Source organism: Gymnogyps californianus, chromosome 17, assembly GCF_018139145.2.
Source record: "Gymnogyps californianus isolate 813 chromosome 17, ASM1813914v2, whole genome shotgun sequence".
NCBI classification, from domain to species: domain Eukaryota; kingdom Metazoa; phylum Chordata; class Aves; order Accipitriformes; family Cathartidae; genus Gymnogyps; species Gymnogyps californianus.
The window spans coordinates 106,263-125,446 of NC_059487.1; the positions used below are offsets into that span (position 1 = coordinate 106,263).

At 48.0% G+C, this 19,184-nt stretch overlaps 1 protein-coding gene across 1 annotated transcript; it reads right to left on the bottom strand.

Moving 5' to 3' along the window:
* Window positions 1–2,811: 2,811 nt before the first annotated feature.
* On the bottom strand, window positions 2,812–13,014 carry LOC127023469 (centrosome-associated protein CEP250-like). Its single transcript, XM_050907584.1, has 8 exons — window positions 12,701–13,014; window positions 11,916–11,998; window positions 10,514–10,679; window positions 9,680–9,786; window positions 8,407–8,634; window positions 7,191–7,335; window positions 6,760–6,906; window positions 2,812–2,832 (listed from the first exon to the last, which is right to left on the bottom strand). The coding sequence occupies exons 3-8, from the start codon at window positions 10,568–10,570 to the stop codon at window positions 2,812–2,814; spliced, it is 705 nt and encodes a 234-aa protein (XP_050763541.1). The 5' UTR covers window positions 10,571–10,679; window positions 11,916–11,998; window positions 12,701–13,014.
* Window positions 13,015–19,184: the final 6,170 nt, after the last annotated feature.

Below are 19,184 nucleotides of genomic sequence, written 5' to 3' on the forward strand. Positions count from 1 at the left end.
TGTTATAAAAATTTGTGTGCTGGGTTGTCTGACTCTCCCTAAAGAATAAGGAAATGAGTAAGGGTAAGGCTGGTGCTGCACCCAGGAAGAGAGGGTGGTCTGCAGATGACAGTTTGAAGCTTGTGAGTATCAGGAGGCAGAACTGGCCCCATTGATTTGATACAGTGTGGGTCACAGCTTGTTGGGTGTTCCTGTGTTTAGACTGGCCTTTTAGGCAAGCTGTGGTTTGCCTTCTGGACAGCACAATGCACGTGACATTTCTGTGCAGCATATTCAGCTTTTTGGAAATGGCCCCCAGAAGACACGTGAAAACACTGCTGCTTTGCAGGGGTATCATTTTAGAGTATTTTCATCAGTCCCTTTTGGTGTGTAAATCTGGGGAGAACAGCAGTCTCTATAATGGACTTTTCCCTCTGCATAGAGAAATGCCATCCCACAGCCATAGCATGGGATGTGCCACAGCACCCATACTGTGCTGCGGCTGCTTGCGGTTGTGGGCATAGACTGACCCTGGTCAGGAGGGAGACCAGCTAACTAGTCACCAGTTCCCAAAGACGTGCCATCCTCAGACTGTACTAACAGAACCCCAGGACACAGGTCTCATCTTGGTCTGGAAAGTGGAGGAGGCAGCTGGTGGTTCAGGTGTGGCTTTGGGATGGGGTAGGAAAGAGTAAAGAAATGAGAAAAGAGCATCCTGCTGCCCTGCTAACGATGAGGCACTGCTTGTGGATGAGAGACTCAGACTGAGAAGCTTTTCATCCCTGTCCCCAGGAGTGGCACCTGCACTCTTTCCACTCTACAGTCAATTCTGTTACAATTCCTTGGGGCACCGAACTGTCTCATCAGAAAGTAGAATGGGAATGTCAGGGTCATTTTTCTTTTTTTTTAAGGGAAGTGAGAGGCTTTAAAGAAAAGGTGTCTTGGAAGAAAGTCTCTGCTGTTGTCTCTGACATCCAGCCCAAGAGCTAAGAGTGGTGGCCTCCTAAGTGTTTTGGTGACTGCATGTATGTCCAGTGCTGCTTGGCTGCCCTACTGCAGCCAATTTGCTGCTGTTCTTACTTAAAATTATTCTTTAAAGTAAGTATGAACCTAAATTCGCAAATTTTCCATGTTCCTTCTTGTGCCTTTGCCTACAATTAGTAGGAAAGTGAAAATTCTTAAATTCTCTGCTTTTCAAAGGTGTTTTATTTCCCATTTTTGTCTCCCATTGTTTTATAAAGTGGCTTTGTTCTTTTCAGCTGTGAGGGAGATGTGTGGGACTAATATTTTTAGGGGAAACAGAGAGAATAGGAGTATTAGGCAGAACCATTACGAGAACCATTTCTCCTCTCAATAACAGCACGTTTTGCTAATCCCCAATGACTGAGAAGCCAGGTGAAATTTCACCCTGGGCTGTGTGAGATGCATGTTTGCCTGTGGTCCCCACCACACCGCTTTTGTATGAGTGGGAGCAGTGAATGAAGGTTTTGTAGGTAAAACTGAAAGTTCTCATGAAGTTGGCTTCAACAGCAGAAGGAAGCAGCTAAATACTGCAAGGTAAGTAAATTCCTAATGGTGGGTCTTAGAAGAAAATGCTACAAGTAAGGAAGGAATCAGATAAAAGCACAAAATCAGCTAAAAGCATAGAATGGAGCACAGGTCCCAAAAACCAGCAAGAACAAGAAATTCATTACTATAATTGCAGGGAGCTCAGAATTAATGTTAGTGTGCTATTTCCAGTGAAATGTTGTTGATATGATTCTAATAAGAATCAAAAACTTCATGCCATTGTATTTCAGCCTTCACTAAATAAAAACCACAACTGCACTCCATTTAAAAAAATGAACAATATTAAGAAAAGCAGAAGACTGTGTAGGAGAATAGGGGGGTGAAAAAATTAGAAGATTAAAGAGCATCTCTGAAAGATTAGTTGTGCTACCTGAAAAAAATAACACCACTGTGAACTGACTGAACCGTTAGTGGCCATTCTTCAGAGGTCAGAGAAATTCCAAAAGATTTGGAAAAATTTTCAAATAAATGATTTTTCAACCTGGTAAAGCTGAGAAACTTCTTTTAGCAAACAGAAAGCAAAGCTGAAGAGTAGACGAGGATGCTTGCAGCGATTATTGAAAGCTTGAAGTTACCTGAAATAAGTTCAAAAGAAAATAAAGTTAAATTGTCTGCCTCCCATTGTTTTCCATATCTGTGTACATACGCCCTCCATATGTCTGCCACTGTGTTTAAATATGCTGAGGATATTATCTCACAAGTTTTTGTGTAGAATAAGCTCTTTTACATTTGATTATTTTTGTGCTTCATTGTGAATGATTGCAGAGTTCATGACTTTCTCTAGTCAGATAATTGTTGTATATTTTTTACATTTATAGTTTATGCTCTTAATTTTCAAAGAAGTTGAATTTCAGAAGAGGAAAGATACTGTGCCTAGCTTAAACAGGAAAAGTCATTAGATGGAGGAGAATAAAATAAAGCAAATAAAAGTCCCACAGGCAAAGATGAAAGAAGATCTAAGAATAACTGAAATAATTGCTTTGTTCATTAGGTCACTAGCAACCGTTGCGCTCCTCAAAAGCTGTTTTCTGAATTCATTCAGGAGAAATTTTTCCTGCATGAGTGGCAGTAAAGTTTGCTACTTGCAGGAGGGGTGAGCTCTTGCTGCCTGTATGAACACAGGAGGAACCTGTACTGTAGGGGCTGAGGATAAAAGGCTGATTTAGAGGAGCAATAGCTAATAGCTAATGGTGGCGAAGATGCTGGTCAAGAAGTTGAGTGTTGAATAGTATGGAGTCCACTTGCAGTTGAACTCTTGATGCTTTATTGCTTATAGTGGAGATTCTGAGAAATAACAGACCACATGTTATCTAAAAAGAAAGCTTGTTCCTTAAAAGAACATAGCATAGAGGGTCAGACCAAATGCTTGATTATTTGGTCTCCCTGAATGTCTAGCTCAGTGTCCTGTCAATGACAGTGACCTTGTGCCTGGGAAAGCATGTGAGAAAGAGGGAAGCATATATAGCAGTTCCCAAAGTGCTCTTCTGGCCTCCAAACACACGCTGTTCCAAGACGGTGTGAGTCAGGTGTATTTTCAATGTACTTTGTACCCCTGCGTGGATTTGTCTTCCATAAACCTATCTGGTCACCTCTTGAAGCTGTATCATCTCTGAGCATCTGTAAGACCCGGGGCAAGAGTGACGGCTCTGCTGCCCCTTGTGTGATGAGCTAACTCCTCTTCTTTGCTTTGAACCCGATTCTTGATCTTACATGATGGCGCCCAGTCTTGTTTGAGTAGATGGTGAACAACAGAATTCTACCCATCTTTTTCCTACCCATAGGACTCATCATTTTAAACCTCTGTTGTTTTCTTCCCTTCACTGTCTCTACTTGGAGAAACCCTAGCTTGGTTGCTTGTCCTGCATGTAGAAACCTGTCGTGGTTTAACCCCAGTCAGCAGCCAAGCATCACGCAGCTGCTCCCTCACTCCCCGCTCCACCCCCCACCCCCCTCCGTCCCTGGTGGGATGGGGAGGAGAACTGGGAAAGAAGGCAGAACTTGTGGGTTGAGGTAAGAACAGTTTAATAACCAAAGTAAAATACAATGCTAACAATAATAATAATAATAATAATAATAATAATAATAGTAATGAAAAGGAATATAACAAGAAAAAGGCGGGGGGGTGGGGGGGGGAGAATGCCAGTGATGCACAATGCAATTGTTCACCACCTGCTGACCAATGCCAGAGCCATGATCCACACCTCCCAGCCAACTCCCTCCAGTTTATATACTGGACATGACGTTCCATGGCATGGAATATCCCTTTGGCTAGTTCGGGTCAGCTGCCCTGGCCATGCTCCCTCCCAGCTTCTTGCACACCTGCTTGCTGGCAGAGCATGGGAAACTGAAAAGTCCTTGGCTTAAGGTAAGCGCTACTTAGCAACAGCTAAAACATCAGAGTGTTATCAACATCATTCTCACACTAAATCCAAAACACAGCACTGTACCAGCTACTAAAAAGAAAGTTAACTCTGTCCCAGCCGAAACCAGGACAATATCCACCCCTTATTCTATACCATTTACGTTATGCCCAGATCCCACACTTTCCAATACATTTCCAATTAATCACCACCACTTTTCCTGTCTTTTAATATATACACACAGATATCATTCCTGCAATCTATGGGCCACCTCTATCAAATGTCTGTTGAGTTCATTCAGTCCGTGACTTTGGGCTCCATCTGTCATAACAGTCTGTCTGGGCAGGAGACATGGTCCGCTCAGTCGGCAGAACAGAATTGGGCTTCAGTGTGGTGCAGTGGGCAGGTGACACTGGGCGCAGCAGGAGGATGGTGTGTGGTGTTGGATTGTTGCATGCTGAAGTCAGTCCTGGTTCCATCACTACTGCACTTCACTCAGTTTTATCAAAGTTCATTTTTCATTAATCTAAGTAATTCTTACTGTAAAACCATTAATATAGCATATAACAATTATAATGATGATGACATACAGTGGCAGGATTATATAGCAATCAACATCATACAATTTAATCTATTGGCTGTTCTCACCTAAAATCAAATCCCCTTGAGGCACACATCGGACTTCCCCGTCCTTCCGCATCACCCACCAAGTGCACCCAGGCCCTTGAGCAAAAGCAATCCCACGAATGGGTTTGCCTTTGCCTGAGGCAGGAGTAACCCAAACTGTTTTTCCTAGCATATTTTTTATGTGCACTACAGGGACCTTATCCCCTTCTACAGTACGTAAAAGTTCTGATTGGGCAGGGCCAGCTCGATTGGCAGATCCTCTAGTGTTGACTAACCAGGTGGCCTTTGCTAGATGTGTATCCCAATGTTTGAAAGTTCCACCCCCCATTGCTCTCAATGTAGTCTTTAACAGTCCATTGTATCGCTCGATTTTCCCAGAGGCTGGTGCATGATAGGGGATGTGATACACCCACTCAGTGCCGTGCTCTTTGGCCCAGGTGTCTATGAGATTGTTCCGGAAGTGAGTCCCGTTGTCTGACTCAATTCTTTCTGGGGTACCGTGTCGCCATAAGATTTGCTTCTCGAGGCCCAGGATAGTGTTCCGGGCGGTGGCATGGGGCACGGGATATGTTTCCAGCCAGCCAGTGGTTGCTTCCACCATCGTAAGCACATAATGCTTGCCTTGACGGGTTTGTGGGAGTGTGATATAGTCAATCTGCCAGGCCTCTCCATATTTGTATTTCAGCCATCGTCCTCCATACCAAAGAGGCTTTAACCGCTTGGCTTGCTTAATTGCAGCGCATGTTTCACATTCATGGATAACCTGTGCAATAGTGTCCATGGTCAGGTCCACCCCTCGATCACGAGCCCATCTATATGTTACATCTCTTCCCTGATGGCCTGAGGTGTCATGGGCCCAAGCCAGAAATAATTCACCCTTATGCTGCCAATCCAGATCCACCTGAGCCACTTCAATCCTAGCAGCCTTGTCTACCTATTGATTGTTTTGATGTTCCTCAGTGGCCCAACCCTTAGGTACATGAGCATCTACATGACGTACTTTCACAACCAGATTCTCTAGCCGGGCAGCAATATCTTGCCGCAATGCAGCAGCCCAGATGGGTTTACCTCTGCGTTGCCAGTTACTCCGCTTCCATTGCTGCAACCACCCCCAGAGAGCATTTGCCACCGTCCATAAGTCAGTTCAGAGATAAAGTATTGGCCATTTTTCTTGTTCAGCAATGTCTAAAGCCAGCTGGATGGCTTTCACCTCTGCAAACTGACTCGATTCACCTTCTCCTTCTGCAGTTTCTGCAACTTGTCGCATAGGACTCCATACAGCCGCCTTCCACCTCCGATGCTTTCCTACGATGTGACAGGACCCATCAGTAAACAGGGCATATTGCCACTCATTTTCTGGCAGTTTATTATACAGTGGGGCCTCTTCAGCACGTGTTACCGCCTCTTCTGGTGATATTCCAAAATCTTTGCCTTCTGGCCAGGCCGTGATCACTTCCAAAATTCCTGGGTGACTGGGGTCTCCTATGCGACCTTGTTGTGTGATCAGTGCAACCCACTTACTCCATATAGCATCAGTTGCATGATGTGTAGAAGGGATCTTCCCTTTGAACATTCAGCCCAGCACCGGCAGTTGGGGTGCTAACAGGAGCTGTGTTTCAGTACTGACCACTTCTGAGGCAGCTCGAACTCCTTCATATGCTGCTAATATCTCCTTTTCAGTTGGAGTATAGCGGGCCTCAGATCCTCGATATCCCCGACTCCAAAACCCTAGAGGTCGACCTTGGATCTTCCCTGATGCTTTCTGCCACAGACTCCAGGTAGGGCCATTCTCCCCGGTTGTGGTGTAGAGCACATTTGTAACATCTGGTCCTGCCCAGACTGGCCCAAGGGCTACTGCATGAACTATCTCCCGTTTAATCTGTTCAAAGGCTTGTTGTTGCTCAGGGCCCCATTTAAAATCATTCCTCTTCCGGATCACTTGATAGAGAGGGCTTACAATCATACTATAATTTCGAATATGCACTCTCCAAAAACTCACAACACCTAAGAAAGCTTGCATTTCCTGTATACTAGTTGGTGGAGACATAGTTGCTATTTTGTTGATCACATCCATTGGGATGTGACAACGCCCATCTTGCCATTTTATTCCTAAAAACTGAATCTCCTGTGCGGGTCCCTTCACCTTACTGCAAGAAGTCGTAAAAGCAGCAGCAGCAGCAGCTGGAGACGAACCCTTGGCAAGATCTTTGGCTACTCTGCTCACCTGCAACACAAGTTTGCCCAGTTGCACTTTATCCAACGCAAGGGCTTCATTCATACTGCTCATCTTTGCGGTTGCAACACGTAGATCAGCTGCTTCAGCGCTCAGCTTATTCTGAGCCTCTGACAACTCTGCTACTGCCTGCTCTGCCTGGAGAGACAAAAGAACAACATGAGAACAAAGACAGGAAAATCCCTGACTTGAAGCAGCCACTCCAGATCCCCTTTTGTGTCTCTGACATACTCCCAGTAACGTGTCCCCAATAAGCACGCGGGCACTAGCTACACCAAAGAGCCTGTGTGGTCTGATCACCGTTTTCCAAGAAGGAGAACAACATTGTCCCTGTCTTCTACTGCCAGAGACAGCATCGGTGGTGGTCTTGCTATCACAACTCCCTCTCCCACAAGTGCTGCCTCGGAATAAGGTGACCATACCTTTTCCAGTGCCATGGTAAGCTCATGTTTCTCTTGCTTCAGCAGATCCCTCTGAAGGTGCGATTCCTCCAGTGTCTCTCCTGCGACTACCAACTCACTCTGTAATAATGCATGTTTTCCTTCAAGCGCACCTAAGTCCTTCAGCCTAGGAGAAGGGGAAAGACAAACAAGTTTTTAATGTAAAAACATTCTCATTTCCAAAACCAACCGTATAGAATCACAGAAGCATTTAGGTTGGAAAAGAAAGACCTTTAAGATCATCGAGTCCAACCGTAAACCTAACCCTGCCAAGTCCACCACTACACCACGTCCCTAAGCACCGCAGTCTACATGTCTTCTAACTGCCTCCAGGGATGGTGACTCAACCGCTGCCCCGGGCAGCCTGTTCCAATGCTCGATAACCCTTTCGGCAAAGAAATTTTTCCCAATATCCAATCTAAACCGCCCCGGCGCAACCTGAGGCCGTTTCCTCTCGTCCTGTCACTTGTTCCGCCGGAAAAGAGACCGACACCCACCTCGCTACAACCTCCTTTCAGGCAGCTAACAGCTTCCTGCCTGTTAGTTCTCTCTCTCCTCTTTCATACGTTGGATGCAAGACTTTCCCAAGTTCTTCTTTGGGTAAGACAGACTTTTAAAGTCCAGATTAATAGTCCCACAATTACTTTTGCCTTCAGCAGTGAACCGATGAAAGAGCTTGCAATCTATTCGGGGAGATGTGTATGAATTTCCACTCGAATAATCATAGGATCACAGGATGATTCGGGTTACTATGTGCGATGTTGCAAAACGGCACTTCTTGCCCCAAAGGCCTTCTGCACTCAGTCTGGCATGGAAACGTCACTACAGAGGTGCTACAGCGCATGTGATGGTCCTGAGCAAATGCCTCCCAACTCCTGTAGCACAGCCCTGGGTAGCAAAAGGGCTGTACAAGAGACAGAGCTCTCTTTATGCTGGTCTCAATTTCTCACCAAGAATCAGTTAACAGCAAAACCACTCTAACATGCAATCTCTTTTCCAGTCTTGTCTTACTCACAAGAGCTTCTGTCAGTCAGACATTTTTCCCTACCCTTTCTGTTGAAGGCCATACTTTGACTAGGGACAGAAACGAGGCTGTGCAGAATGGGCGTGTTTTAAACGTGAACACAGCCCATCTATGAATCCCAGCAGCAGCCACGAAAGATAATGTTGGCAATAGCAAAGTTTAAAACACATTTACCTCTCCTGAAGCTCCTTCTTCTCCAGGTCCCCCTTGACTTGTAAGTGCATCGCTTCCCAAGTCTTCTGGCTTATTTCCTCTTCCGCCTCCTGCTGTGCCTGATCCTTCAGGACAGGTCTACCCAGACTGACGGACTCCCGGAGCCGTACGGCAGAGTTCAGGCGGGAGCAGCTTACAAGTACCGATCCAGAAAGCCTCCGTTGCTCTGCCTTCAGCTCTGACAAATCTCTGAAGAAGAATCAAGAAAGAGATCACGTTCGCACCAGCTTTACCACCTGACTCACTTCTGAAGCACGTAATTGCGCAACAGTAAAAGCCGGCAGGAAAGACGACATCTTCGTTGGGGACCAATCATTCATCTGACACTTTGGGATCAGGACACATCTGGACAGTGGAGCAATGAGTCTGTTTGATGGTTGAGGAATGAGTCTCTTTTCTCCTCAGAGGTAAGAAGAAATGTATGGAACAGCCAGAAGGCTGCAAGAACTAACTAGTAGGTCAGGCATACTCTACGCATTAAGGAAAGCTTAGAATCAAATAAGGTAAATGGCTGACGGAAACCCAGAGTTTGAAGTTGCACGCTGACACCAGAAGAAGCTACTAGTACGGCTACACTATTTTTGTTTGCATAGAAGGCAACTGCGAGAAAGGAACCTCAGCGAGCCCAACAACAAGAAAACAATCATAAAAAGGAGGTATCAAACTAAGCAAAATAAATCGGATAAATGCAATAACAGGGTAGAGAAGCTATCCTTTCTCTCAACAATGATGGCACAGGAATAAGCGGATGCAAACTGACCAGAATAAATGTAAGCTGGAAACGAGAAGGGAAAAAAAAACCCCAAACATTCACAAACGATCTTTCCATCAGGAGCAGTGGGAAAAGACAGCCAGTGAGATTTAAGGCGGATTTTAATCGCTCTATAAAAGGGACCGCTCTACATGCTGCATGCCTAGCTTTGGCGAGTCTCTTCCAACGTGTCCACGTGTGCCCGCGTCGGTGTTAATATGCCCAAACATCAACGTAGTCAAGTCCATCTGTTCGGGGCCTCTGCACTGCTTATAGCCCGAGCCCCTCAGTTTTATCTGAAAACCAGCATCAAACAAAATGATGCTGAAGATAGCCTAGAGCACGCTGAATGGCATTGCTTCAGACTACCAAAGGAGAAATGCTGTCTTTAGCCGCAACTGAAGTAACATCAGGGCTCAAAAAGCAGCTGTGAAGGGAAGCTACATTTCTTCTGCAAGAGATCTAGCCTTAACTTCTACTCACCGGTCAGTGGCGGTCTTCATTTCCAGGAAATGACGGCGGAAGGTTACCACCTGACGCCACAGGCTGAGCAGACGGTTACGTGCACCCCTTAAGTAGTTGTCAGAAAGCTAAACACGCCAAGACAAAAAGAAATGCCAATTCAGCCTTCGCTGTCACTCTACAAGTCTTTCAGATAGCAGAGAGTACAACCACCATCACCAGGTCTCCTTTCACAACAATTCCAACAGGGCATCGAGGACTGAAGAGGCACCACAGAAGCAGCCTCAGCAGCCCTGCCACCTGACTGCAAGGAAGGGAACGGCCACACTTCTCCTGCACGAGTGGCTGTCAGCAAAGCAAACTGATCGTGAGTCATCACCTCGCCTTGCAGAGGTGTCTAACAGGCTTGGTGGAGGAAGGCAAAAACGAGCCCCTCCGAGAGCAGTGTCAGATTTGCTTACAACAGGCTATTGGGAAGGGAGGCCTGTCCTGTTCTTCTGTCGGCTGCTCTGAATCTGAAAACACACACACCTCTCCGGTCTCCGCTGCTGGAGACAGAGATTTAGGAACGAGGAAAAAGACGGGCGGTCCTGTGTGACTGCCCCACAGTGCCCAGCAACAGCCAGCATTTGCCTTTAAGACCGAGCGGCATGGTCACAGCAGGTGGGCACCTTCCAGCACCCACCACAGTCTGCTGACACTCCTCCATCTCACACCCCTGTCTTCTGCTCCTCAACACCAATACATCCTCAACACAGCCACAACTTGCACACAGCAAGCTCCCTATGCCAGAAATAAAATGCATTCTCATTCCACTCTGGCATCACGTCTGACCTTCCCGTAGCCTACCCTTACCTCACGTTCACCGCGCCATTCACTCTCCTTCAATTCCAGCTCCGCCCGGGCCCTCATCCAATCCGCCGTCAGTTTTCCAACATCTTCTTTGAGGGCTGAATTAACCTCATTCGCTTTATCAAGGTGCTCCCACAGGAAAGCGTTCACTTCTGCCAGATTCTCACACCTTGGAAAGGGACAAACAGCAACGAGGTCACTGAACAACTGCTATCCACAAGCAGCGTCCCCGGGATTTTCCAGCTCCTTCAACACCGACCTTCTTGTCAAACTGAGAGGTGGTAAAAGTGCTTTCTAGGATTAACTAAGATCTCCCTGGCATGGCAAACTCATTTGCTTCCTCTTGCTTTGAGCCTTCAATTCCCGTCTACAATTTCAGTGCCCCCTTCCTCTTCAACTTTGACGATGCCCACAGTTAACGTCTTGCCCCCGCTTCGTGCTGTCTCATCGCTGGATGCATCATCTTTCTCTGTCGTTGGCCTGACCACCTCTCTTCCTCCACTCTCCTCTCTCAGTTGCCATGTCCTTTTCCCTTGCAGTGCTGTACCCACCGCTGCCCTCACCTTCTTGGCAAGCCTCTCCCTGTCCTTGTCCTACACACTGCGTAGCTAGACGCAGAGCAAAGACCTAGCAAAGCCCTGTAGCAAAGACCCCACCGTGTTGATCCAGTAAACCGCACACCACAAACACAGCACCATATACGCAGGGGAAACAGCTTTATATGAAACTTTCAACTGAAAAGTGAATCTAAAAGCACTAGTGACTCTGGGGCCACAGACTAATATCCCAGCCAGGAAACATTGCACAAACCAAATTTCAAGAACCGCTGCCCTGTGAACAAGCACAAAACTCAGTTGCTGGATCAAAACAGGAGCTGTGCTTCTCCCGCCTTAGCTTGCAACATACGTAACACAGCACACAGGTGCCTTTTACACCACACACAATGGATCTCTCGGGCAGAGGAAAAAGGAAAAGCAGAGAAAGAAACGTGGCAGAAGATGCCTGCGGTGCTAAGTGCTCTGCTGGAAGACTGGTACAAGCACAGGACGTGCTCTTCAGGTAAAACCAAACAGGAAAACGCCTGCGCCATGAAATGTTCCCGATGTCAGGCCTTGATTCTCAACCTACAACGGGGCTCTGCTGAGTAGCTCACCTCCTGAATCACAGAACAATTTAGGCTGGAAAGGGACCTTTGGAGGTCACCCGGAACAACGCCCCGCTCAGAACAGAGCCGTTCAGCACACAACGCTATTGCTGCGCCACAGAACGGATTGTGGACCTTTCGCCTTTCAAAACGGCTTGCCCGACTGCTTCCCTTGGGGAGACCAGGTGGCACTGACAGCTTTTCCCTCACTTCCACGAGCATCCAGGACACCAAGTAGGAGGGAAGGCTGCTTCCTTTTACCTTTGCTGCTCCTCTTCCGACTGAAGCAGTGCTTTCTTCAGGCTGTGGTCTTCTGTGGCTTCCCGCCTGCCTGGAAGGGATCCCTGAAGAAGAAAGGAAATGCTTAGTCAAATTCTTGTGTTCCCTTCACTCCTGTGAGCATCCATCGCTTTCCCCTCCATTTGTTTGGTATCTCAGGAGCTCGTGCCTCCTTCCAGGCATAACGCTGTCGTGACTACAGAGAGGAAGGGCGTTACTCAATGTGAGTAGCTCTCCTCAGTCTCCCCCTGTTGAACTCTCACAGCTAGCTATCCTCAGCTCATGACCGTGAGCGCTCCCTTAGACTTGAAGCCTGGGAATACTCTCCTACCCTTCGCTTCCTACGTCTACTTTAGCCACGAAGCAGAAAGAAAGGCACGGAGCCAGCTCCGTATGTTGAACGCCAGCATTCTTGCCTTCCAAAACGCTATGTTTCACCCGATTCTTTTTCAGAGACAGCCATAGCATGTAACAGGCAGCAGAGCCCTCTCCTGACACCTAGCACAAATGGTACTCCAGCAATAAAGCACTCTTTCACAACATTAAAATCCTTCTTCATAGGGTTTTCTGGACTGGCATTTCTGGGACCACTGGCTGCGCCAGGAATGGCAACCGGACACAACACTGACAGGCAAACTTACAGCGCTTCTTTAAACCCTCAGGCAGCAAAATCTCGTTTCCCTCTGTCATTGCTGTGGGGAGCTGCTTTTTGTCTGCGTTAACGAACGCTACGTACGCTGTCTTTAGTTAGCAACCTGCGCACTCACCCCTCCTGCTTCCAGCTGCTGCTCCAACTCTCGACACCAAGTCCGGTACTGCAGGACCTAGATGGACACAGAGAATGAAGCTGAGCGAATGCAGCTTGGAACAGACTCGGCTCCTCCTGCCTTAGCTTTCCTCTAAGTCTTTACAGCCCAAGCACGGCGAAGTGTATTTCACAGTGCTGCCGACAGAGTCAACAAGAAGTCGTTACGATATAGGGAAGCTTTGCTGTCTCTAACATTAAAGAAATTGAGACAGGGTTTCTTTTCCACGGAGTGCTATCTGCTCATCCTAAGACGGCGATGGCAAGCAGAACGATGAGGCAGACTTAGCCAGCCGTGCCTGCCCTATGGCCACCCCATCCCCCAACTCAGTATTTCCAATGGGCTAAAAGTCCAGCGGGTCCCTGAAGTTAGAGAAATGAGTTTTCAAAATTGCTTGAGAGTGTGTATGATCACTAATAAGTGTCAGGGAGGATTGGCACCTAATATCCATATCCCTTTCAGATTCCAGGATGAAATTTTAACAACCTTTGTCTTTTGGGAAATTTCCACTTTGCCCCAGGCAAAGGTTTCCAACAGTCTCATGTACACGGTAAAGTATTTTCTTTTCCTGCTTATTGTGACCTTTAGCTTCCAAGGGTATCTGACTGTTTATTTGGAATGTCTTTGCATTGCTATCCATAATAACAAGAGCGCTGCTTCAGCGGGGAGGACGTTGTTGAAGTTTTGTTACAGAGGTTTCAAACCGCCATGAACAAATATAAAAGTGTTTTCTGAAGGTGCTGCCACATGGGTCTGGAAGAACTTGGAGGAGAATGAGAGACTTCCCAGAAACAGTCTCACTTGTTCTACAAAACTTTTTTAAAGCAATTCAGAACTTTTAGAGTAACATTTAAGTTGTAAAGACTTCCTCGAGTATTTATATAAATACACAGTGGCCAGAATAATAGTGGTAGTTTATAGAGTCATAGCATGGTTTGGGTTGGACGGGACCTTTAAAGGCCGTCTAGTCCAACCCCTGCCCTGCAATGAGCAGGGACATCTTCAACTAGATCAGGTTGCTCAGAGCCCCGTCCACCCTGACCTTGAGTGTTTCCAGGGATGGGGCATCTACCACCTCTCTGGGCAACCTGTGCCAGTGTTTCACCGCTCTCATCGTAAAAACTTTCTTCCTTGTATCTAGTCTAAATCTACCCTCTTTTAGTTTAGAACCATCACCCCTTGTGCTATCGCAGCAGGCCCTGCTAAAAAGTCTGTCCCCATCTTTCTTATGAGCCCCCTTTAAGTACTGAAAGGCTGCAGTAAGGTCTCCCCGGAGCCTTCTCTTCTCCAGGCTGAAGAATCCCAACTCTCTCAGCCTGTCTTCACAGGAGAGGGTGTTCCATCCCTCTGATCATGTTTGAGGCCTCCTCTGGACCCGCTCCAACAGGTCCATGTCTTTGCTGCGCTGAGGACCCCAGAGCTGGACGCAGTACTGCAGGTGGGGTCTCACCAGAGCGGAGTAGAGGGGCAGAAGCACCTTCCCCAACCTGCTGGCCACGCTGCTTTGGGTGCAGCCCAGGACACAGTTGGCCTTCAGGGCTGCAAGCGCCCATTGCCAGCTCACGTTCAGCTTTTCATCCCCCAGTACCCCCAAGTCCTTCTCAGCAGGGCTGCTCTCAATCCCTTCATCCCCCAGTACCCCCAAGTCCTTCTCAGCAGGGCTGCTCTCAATCCCTTCATCCCCCAGCCTGTATGGATACTGGGGGTTGCCCTGACCCAGGTGCAGGACCTTGCACTTGGCCTTGTTGAACCTCATGAGGTTCACATGGGCCCACTTCTCGAGCTTGTCCAGGTCCCCCTGGAGGGCATCCCATCCCTCAGGTGTGTCAACCGCACCACTCAGCTTGGTGTTGTCTGCAAACTTGCTGAGGGTGCACTCGATCCCACTGTCGATGTCATTGATGAAGATATTGAACAGTACTGGTCCCAGTACGGACCCGTGAGGGGCACCGCTTGTCACCGATCTCCGTCTGGACATGGAGCCGTTGACCGCTACCCTCTGGATGCGACCGACCAACCAATTCCTCATCCACCGAACAGTCCGCCCATCAAATCCCTCTCTCTCCAGTTTAGAGAGAAGGATGTTGTGGGAGACCGTGTCAAAGGCCTTACAGAAGTCCAGACAGACGACATCCGTAGCTCTTCCCTTGTCCGCTAAGGTAGTCACTCCATCGTACAAGGCCACGGGGTTGGTCAGGCAAGACTTGCCCTTGGCGAAGCCTTGCTGGCTGTCTCGAATCACCTCCCTGTTCTCTGTGCGCCTTAACATAGCTTGTAGGAGGATCTGTTCCATGATCTGCCCAGGCACAGCAGTAAGGCTACTACATCAGCCAGTCCCTCAGGACTCTGGGATGCATCTCATCGGGTTCCCTAGACTGATGTATGCTCAGGTTCCTCAGGTGGTCACGAACCTCATCTTCTCTTACAGTGGGAGGGACTTTGCTCCCCCAGTCCCTGCCTTCTATCTTTAGCAGGAACTTGATTAAAAATACTTGTGGTTTAATGGAAGGTTTGCAGTTCCCTTGATCAAGTTTTGGAAGCGTGAGATTTCACAAAGGTTTCACAAAGAGCTTTAATTTCAGCCTCGTTTTCCCCCGTCCTGTCACTCACTCCAGTTTAACCCGTACCACTGAGGTAAAGGTCAGGGGAGAATGTGAATGGGCTTTGTGAGAGCAACTGGGGTGTTTGGAGAAAAACAAGCAAGCTTTTGAGCACAGTTTCTACAGATGAAGAAGCGCTTTTGTGCAAAAAAAATAAAAACCCACCACCCTGTTTTTCCCCACAATATTAATTGTTGTTAATAATAAAATATTTCACTTCTTCCTGCAGAACTTGCTTTGTGTGCTTGCACTAGCGTAACAACAGCAACCTTACTACAGCCACTTATTTACAACTTCACAGCGTGTCTCTAAGTTAACAAGAAGCATCTCTGCATTGCATCTATTCTCTGTAACAGGCATGAATGCAAGCTGGCTGTCCTGAGAGCCAGTACTTTGTGTACGGAGAGGAAGGGGTGAGGTCAGGGTAGCTCTCTAGTTGCGTGTGCCCCAGAAGTCTTGCACAACTGAATTGAAAATGCAGGGGGAAAAAACAGGTGAAAACCAGAAAGGACTATGTAGTTACTGCAAACCTTTTGGAGGCAGAATTAGGAATATTGGTGTTCTGAGGACAGTGAAAAGGAGTAGGAGGAGGGATGATGGGCAGACAAACTTTCCGCTTTCTGGGACTTCTGTCACATTAAATAATGAGGAAAGAAGGTCCCTAATGCTTTTCTCCATCTGCAACTGTTTTCAGCTCGTGGGATCTCCTGAGTCTGTTATGGTCTATTGAGATCCCTCAGTGGCTCTCTTTCGGGTACTTTTCCCATCTGACCGTGAACTCAGGTAAACGTTTTGCATTTACAACACCCTTTTGCAAGGCGTTCAGCAGGTCTGCTCTGCTGTAAGAACGAACACCTCCCCTCGTGTGCTTGCTCCCACTAGCTGTATCTGATGGCCCGTGTTCCTCTGCTGGGCAAGAGTGAACGGTCGCTGCCCGCTCTCTCCCTGCCTCTCAGGATGTCGTAGACCTTTCCTGTGCCAGCCTGCAGGCCGTGTCTTTCCCCCGCTGACGAGTCCCGGCTTACTCCGATGGTCCTTTGTGGGAGCCATTCAAGCCCTGAGCTTCCTTGCTGCATTTCTCTGAACCTCTTTCAGTTCCGCTCTGTCTGGAGGTACCAGGCTGCACCCAGGATTAAGGTCCTGGCTAAGCGTGATGTAGGCAGTGGCGTAATGATTTTCTTCCTTTTGTTCTCTCTTGCTTTCCTAGTTATTCGTAACACGTGATTTCCCTTTTCCCCCCAAAACTTAGCCCGTGAGCTTGGCATTCTAAATGGCCTGAGGGTTTTTGGTAAAAAATCAAGCCCCTAACATCTCAAACTTTCTCGGAAAAATGCATTACCCAAACCGTACGTGACCCCAGACTTATTTCTTAAGTATCCGTACACCATGGTAATCTTTATGCCCCGAGGACCTCTGACGTTTGCTGTGTTTGTTTCCTGCCAGGTGGTAAGGACTGACCAGTTTTCAGTCACACGACATGAGAAGAGAGCCGACGGGCTACTGGGAGACCAGGGTCTGCCTGGTGTCTTTGTGCTATGGGAACTTTCGCCCATGATGGTGAAGCTGGCAGAGAAACACGGGTAAGAGACGCTTCAGTCCATTTTGTTCACCCTCCGTTGATTTTGCCATTTTGCGTAGCTTAAAATTCCATCCTCGCTTAGGCACAACAGGGCGAATGCCTGAAAGCCATCCAAGCCCCTTCCCAGTGGGTGGAGAGGAAGAGGCGCTCCCAGATGCCTTCCTCTCCGTGTGACCATCTGAAAGGGACTGGGGTTTTTCTGATACTGCCTGAAGCGTTTGAATCCAGTATCAAGATGGAGAAGGAAATTGGTGCGGCAAGCAGAAGTCTGATACAATGGGTCTCGGTTCAGACTAATTTCCTCAAAGTCTTTTTTAGTGGGAAGACTAGATTTGTAGAGCATACCCATCTTGCCAGCACCTACAGCAGCACCCACGCTGATCCAGCCTGGTTACTTACTCGGCATTTGGTAGAGCTTGTCTGCGTGTTGTAGTCGGCGTGGAACGTCTTTCTTCTTTCCGGGTCCTGGCCCTTTTGGCTGCCAGGGCACGCTGTTGACTCCTATTCGAGTGGTCGTCAACCCAGACCCGCAGATCTCTTTCCGCGGGGCTGCTCTCCAGCTTTTTAGCAAAAGCTGTGCTAAAATCCCAAAACCCCGCATCTGCTGGCTTCCCTTGCTCAGCTAGATGGGTGACCTTCTCCTAAAAGGAAATTACCTTAGTTAAGCAGGACTTGCCCCTCGTGACCCCGTGCTGGCTATGACCGATGACTGCATTGTCTCTCAAGTGTTTTTCAGTAACTCCCAGGATAACCTTCTCCATAATTTTACCAGGCACTGAAGATGTCAAGAAGATGTTGGAAGACTGATGGCGGATTGGATGAGGGCCCGGGAGGAGCTGGAGTTGAAGGAGAGTGAATGGCGCAATGAACGTGAAGCAATTCCTAGAGTTTTATGCCTTATGGAACCTGCTACGTACATTGGAATTCCACCACCAAGGTCTGTCAACATAAAGCCAATCCAGATAAAAAGCGGGACCCTAATCTGCTAAGCATCTAGAGCAGGCTAGATGTTGAAACTCAGGCAGCCAGCTCCGGCAGGGGAATGCGCAGTGCTGAATCGGAAGCCAGCGGTGCCCACGGAAAGCCGGGCGTCAAGGGGACTTCACGGCAAACAATATGCGTAGGCAAGGGAACACCACCAGTGGAGAGAGGGACAGAGCTGACCTTCTCTCTGAAATAATGGGGACACCTTTGTGAAACGGGGCTTGGAAGCCTGAAAAACCCTCCCACGCTCTGGCAGGTAACCCAGAGGTAGGAGTGGGAGAAGTGGCCATCTGCTGCTGAGAGCATCTCCCAGGAAGTGGGCGATCCAGGTCCAGTTCCGCTCTTTCCCAGACCCAGAGGAGTGCCCCAGCCAGCCAGCTGAGGACTAGTCTTTGGGCAGAGCACCTTCCTTTTCCTGCTGAACTGCTGAAGTAGGTCCACGGCGCAGACAGACACGGCAGTCACGAGGGGAAGGGGGTTCAATCAGTTAGCTGTAGCAACAGAACTTCCGACGCTGAGGCTTCCTGCTGGAAACACCCTTAAGACACAGCTCGATGGCTTCAGCAGTATTCTCGGCTCCCTTGCCAGAGCTGAGCCTCATGTGCTTGACTCACCTGAATCTTACCGGCATTTTGCCCTGACCACCTGCGAAGATTCCCGTCTGTCCTGGTTTTGGCTGGGACAGAATTAATTTTCTTCTTAGTAGCCGCTACAGTGCTGTGTTTTGGATTTAGTGTGAGAATGATGTTGATAACACTCCGATGTTTTAGTTGTTGCTAAGTAGCGCTTGTCTTCAGCCAAGGACTTTCCAGTTTCCCGTGCTCTGCCAGTAAGCAGGTGTGCAAGAAGCTGGGAGGCAGCAGAGCCGGGGCAGCTGACTTGAACTAGCCAAAGGGGTATTCCATACCATGGAACGTCATGCCCAGTATATAAACAGGGGGGAGTTGGCCGAGCGGCGCGGATCGCGGCTCGGGAACTAACTGGGCATCGGTCAACGAGTGGTGAGCAATTGCATTGTGCACCACTTGCTTTGTATAGTTTAATTCTTTTAGTATTGCTATTGTCATATTATTATTATTATCATTATCATTGTTTTTCATTCCTTTCTGTCCTATTAAACTGTCTTTATCTCAACTCACGAGTTTTTTTTTCCTGATTCTCTCCCCCATCCCAGGGGTGGGGGGGCAGTGAGCGAGCGGCTGCGTGGTGCTTAGCTGCCGGCTGGGGTTAAACCACGACACCGTCCTCAGGGAGACCAGGGCGTACCAGACCCATAAAAGTA